This window comes from Palaemon carinicauda, chromosome 22, assembly GCF_036898095.1.
Source record: "Palaemon carinicauda isolate YSFRI2023 chromosome 22, ASM3689809v2, whole genome shotgun sequence".
NCBI lineage: Eukaryota > Metazoa > Arthropoda > Malacostraca > Decapoda > Palaemonidae > Palaemon > Palaemon carinicauda.
Window position 1 is genome coordinate 109,283,194 of NC_090746.1, and position 5,000 is coordinate 109,288,193.

Below are 5,000 nucleotides of genomic sequence, written 5' to 3' on the forward strand. Positions count from 1 at the left end.
ATCATAAGCCTTTTCTAGACCTACGAAAGCACAGAAGAGCTTCTAGTTCCCCTCTTGGCTCTTTACCAAGAGCTGCCTTTATGTAAAGATGGCATCCACAGTCCCTCTCCCCTTCATGAATCCATACTGTTGTTTCCCAATCTTTACAATCTCTCAACCTTTCATTTAATACCTCTCAGAAATTGTAGTTACCATATTCCATGATATAACCTTTCTGCTTGAATATAGATACCAATGGAATCTCCTTCAGTCTTCAGGCATTATTTCCTCTTCCCATATTGCTCTTGATAAAGCCAGCTACAGAGGGGGAAGAATGGATGCTGGCTATATATATATATATATATATATATATATATATATATATATATATATATATATATATATATATATATATATATATAATTGCAAATATATAAATAAACGTATATATATAATTATATTATATATAATACATAATTACATATACATTATATACAAATGTATATATATATATATATATATATATATATATATATATATATATATATATATATATATATATATATATATATATTTATATATATATATATATATATATATATATATATGGATAAATATCAACACAACATCGTGTTCAAATAGAAATAAATTTCTACCTCATACTTGGGATCGAACGCTAGCCCCTTCTACTGAAAGGCCAGGTCGAAACCAACCATGCCACGAGAGGCCATAAAAGAAATCGGAACCTGACGCTACCCAGCTGTCCGAGGATTTACCTGGCGAGACATCAGTCTCTTACCAGCGAGTTTTACCCGACTTCCCGGCCCACCACGTGACACAATTGGTAGTAATTCATTCAAATTACCCCTAATGAGTCAATATGGATAAATATCAACACAACATCGTGTTCAAATAGAAATAAATTTCTACCTCATACTTGGGATCGAACGCTAGCCCCTTCTACTGAAAGGCCAGGTCGAAACCAACCATGCCACGAGAGGCCATAAAAGAAATCGGAACCTGATGCTACCCAGCGTGTGTGTGTGTGTGTGTTTGCGTGTGTGTGTATTCATTAAATACTGAAGCACTTGCGGTGTTAACTACTTAAAGAAAACGCTTTTCTAGGTCTCTCTCTCTCTCTTGAATATCAGTTACAGACTACACATTGATACCGAATTCACTTTACCTTAAGAGTAACTTATACTCTAAAGGGATCATTTTAAATAAGTTCTCTTACCGTGAGCGAAATTCCAAATTTTGTCTTCCAAGGAAAATACTCATGATGACGATGATATCTTTTTGGATTAGAACTAAATATCCACTTACTTTACCCAACCTGTTAATATGGCTGAATAAGGATACTATCATCCTAGGTCCTTTTCCACAAAAGTATAGGTTCAAATTCGTATTAGTGTATATACAAATCCATATTACAGTAGTCTAGGTTCAAATCTGTATTAGTGTAAGAATACTTTTAAAATAAAACTCCCTTTTGGTGTAAGATACTACCAAATAACAGCGAATTTCAAATCAGCGGGGGTATTTGTAACGTGATATTTGCAAGTAAAGAAGTGGAATACTGGCAAACCTACTACGCATACATGCACACACAGACACATACATATATATGCATATATATAATGTATGTAGAGTGTTATTCGTATTATTCTATACTTCGTATAAAACCATCCACATTAAAAGCACCTGATACTGAAAACAAATCAGAATTCACCTAATGAGGACAAATAATTGAATATCTCCTATTCTTGGTTTCTGCTTGTGAACATTAGTTCTTAACAAGTGGTTCTGATAGTGGTTTAATTATACAAAATTATCAACCTCACCTTATGTACCAAGTAAGTTCATTCAAGCACTCACCTGCTAAACTTGGTGAACCTTCAAATTTCGACACTGTTACTGAACGAGAGTAGTCTACAGTAATATTGAAAAACTGAAGATGGTAGATTTGATAAGATTTCAGATAAGTTATTTACTAACGTTTAAGCAAATGTAAATAACAGAAACCTTTTCAGATTAAGGACAACGATAATGTTCCAGCTACAATTCTGATCACTCGTAATCAAAGTTGATGGAAGATGCACCATGATATCATAAATTTGTTGAGCAGTAGGTCAGACTGAGCTTTCTCTATCTGAAAAGTTGAAGTTAAATGGAAATTTGTATCCCCTGCCTACTACATCTTTCATCATAACCTTCAGGTCTTTCTGATTAAAATTAGACATAGGTGGTGATGGAGCGACATCTGACTGCTGTCTGACATTGGGGAAGAGATGATCATCAGGTAAATTCGTTTTGTTTTTGTCTCTATTCGAATTGAATCTAAAATCCCTCGCTGACGAGACTGGGTAACCAATGCTGTGCAAGTCAGATGAGGAAGAATAGCGTGTTGGAGATAGATCATATATTTTATCAGTAGAAAATCCCAGGGCACTGTTTCTCCTGCCCTTCCTTGATTCATCCCTAGGAAGTGTTCTGCTTAATAGTAATATGTCTTCATGTTCTCCCTCTAACAGCGTGACGGGTCTTCCAAATTCTAGATACCTGTGGCTATTCATATCGTCCATAGTTGTGTGGTGATCGGATGAAAAGGGGACACGAGTGTCCATATGTAATGGATTCATTGATTCCATTGTGTCCTGAGGAGAAGCCTCAATGTTAGTGAAGCCATCTTTTGAATATGCGCTTGGATGATGTGTTATGGAAGAAGTAGGAGATGAGAGCTGAAGCAAAGATAGTGGCATACCTCTCCTTGTCTCTACAGATGATGGTGAAAACTTTTGCTCCCCAGAAGACTGTGGAGAAAACATTTGCTTCCCTGAGACTTTCCCTTGTGGTCGATATTCCGAAGAAACGACTGCTCTTAGCTTATCATCAGTTGTGGAAAACAGTGAGAAAGGTTTTGTGGAAGACGAACTCTGAATTCCTGAATCCCCAGAAGAGGTTGAAGGCTCGGTTAAGTGATCAGTAACCGCAGAAAGCTGGGAGTGAATCCCGCTGTCTGCAGGGAAGGTCATGTATGTTTGCGTGTTATCTCCTGCTTTGGTCTGGGTATTTGGTTGTCCTTTTGAGACCAATTCTTTAATTTCCGAATCTGATTCTGAGTCTGATAAGCCTGAATCTTCATGTGGAGATGATGTGTATGGGGTACCCTGGAGTAAAGAAAAATATATACATTGGGTATCAGAGAACAGCTTGTTCTGAAAAGAATAGTAAAACAATAAATATATAAAAGTGTGTACATTTTCTTAAATTAGTTTTTGTTTTATACTTGGAACAATATGCAATTGGAAATCTTCATTATGAATGGGATTCCAACTATAAAATTTTTTGTCAACAATAAAGACACAAAATTCAATGAAGCATACCTGCTTCCCCAGCCTACTATCACTTCTGATAGTTTTGTTTGCTCTGGGAAGACTTGTAAATCGAAGCTGGTCATCAGCCTTGTCATACAAAACTTGATCCTTTACGCCAGTATACTTTTGTGTACATGAAGTGTCAGGGTCTGAACTGAAAGAGGGGCACCCAGTCTGCCCATCAGGGTCTTGCATACTGGGGAGCACATCCAGGCTTGGTGGTTGGCGCTGTATGGACTGGACAACATCTGGGTCAAAGCCTTCCGGAATACCAGACGTTCTCTGCAGGTCACTTGCTGATTTCGTCGGCCGCTGCGGAGCTCTTTTGGCAATAACGACACCAACGATTAATAAGAGAAGCAAGACACCAACGCCACCTATTACGGCGCCCAAAATGGGAGCCAAGGCTATTATGTTCCTATAATCTGAAAATAAGAAAAAGAGAAAAAAGCTTTGTATCATTGTCAAGAAGATATATACTGATAAATATAAGGATCTTATTATCACATTTTATGTTCAAGAATTTGATATTCAATAAACACATATTCTTAGGATTGGTAGCCCTCATAGATTAATATTTCCATGGACAGAGTACTAAGAGGAGTACAGAAATTTCAGGTAATATATAGGCTCAAATTTTGTTATGGCGTATGTTATGGGACAGCACAGCATTGACCGGTGATAGTGAAGAAAAACTCAAAAACTTGTGAAAATTAAAAAAAAAAAAATGCTGGCCTCCCTTAAGAAAGTGAAAAATGACAATTGAATGTATATCATAGAAAACCGAAGCTAAATCTGTTAAGATTTATGAAAAATAAAGTAGAAATGGAGGGAAATGAGATATGATGAAGTTATGGTAAGAAAAGCTAAGAATAAACTACCCAGGGAATGTTCCATTCTTAATGCTTATTTGTACAATATGTAACATATTCATCACCAAAACACATTTAGTTAGAATCAATAAATCACAGTTTCCATTCTGTGGCAGTCAGGGATAACATAAGTCTTATTTGTGACTGTACATATTCACCTCTCATTTGGACAAGAATAACTTGCGCCGTCTACGTAATATACTTGCAGAAATATAAATATATATGATGATAACAAATTAAGAAACAAAGCTTGTTCCGAACAAGATGTGAGTTTATATCATAGCTTATTGAAAATTTAATAAAAATCCACCCAAAGTTATCAACATTACTTTAGGTTTACTAAAGAATATTCGGGATCTATTGTAGCCTAAGTATGGTTGAAAGAGTATTCTTAATAACCACAACGAATTTCTTTCATCCTTCATGAAATGATCTTTATACATTGTATTTCATACAATCTGAAATGTATTGATAATTATACGAAATTTATCACATATTTAATGGTAATTCAGACATTTCAAGGTACTCTTAGCTAACCTTTTTAATACCTACATCGAATCTTCATGAATGTTTTGCTACACGTTTAAGAAATCCTTTCTTCACGAATACCTTTCATGTATTCACAATGCTCATCGTACAGAAATTTGTATTCACATGCCACCTATTGCAAATCTCTGTGCAGCACAATTTCTTGCCACCCTTTCAATCGAAGGACTCTAGTATTCAAAGAATTCAGTATGTAAACACGATTCCACTCAAGCAAAAATAGAAG

At 35.6% G+C, this 5,000-nt stretch overlaps 1 protein-coding gene across 1 annotated transcript in view; it reads right to left on the reverse strand.

The window, feature by feature from the left end:
• Positions 1-640: 640 nt before the first annotated feature.
• Positions 641-5,000, reverse strand: part of LOC137616679 (uncharacterized) — a 49,089-nt gene continuing 44,729 nt past the window's right edge. Inside the window, exons 11-12 of the mRNA XM_068346610.1 lie at positions 3,366-3,781; positions 641-3,149 (exon numbers count right to left, since the gene is read on the reverse strand). Coding sequence (XP_068202711.1) covers positions 2,112-3,149; positions 3,366-3,781 — 1,454 coding nt within the window. The 3' untranslated portion in view covers positions 641-2,111. The remainder of the gene's footprint in view (positions 3,150-3,365; positions 3,782-5,000) is intronic.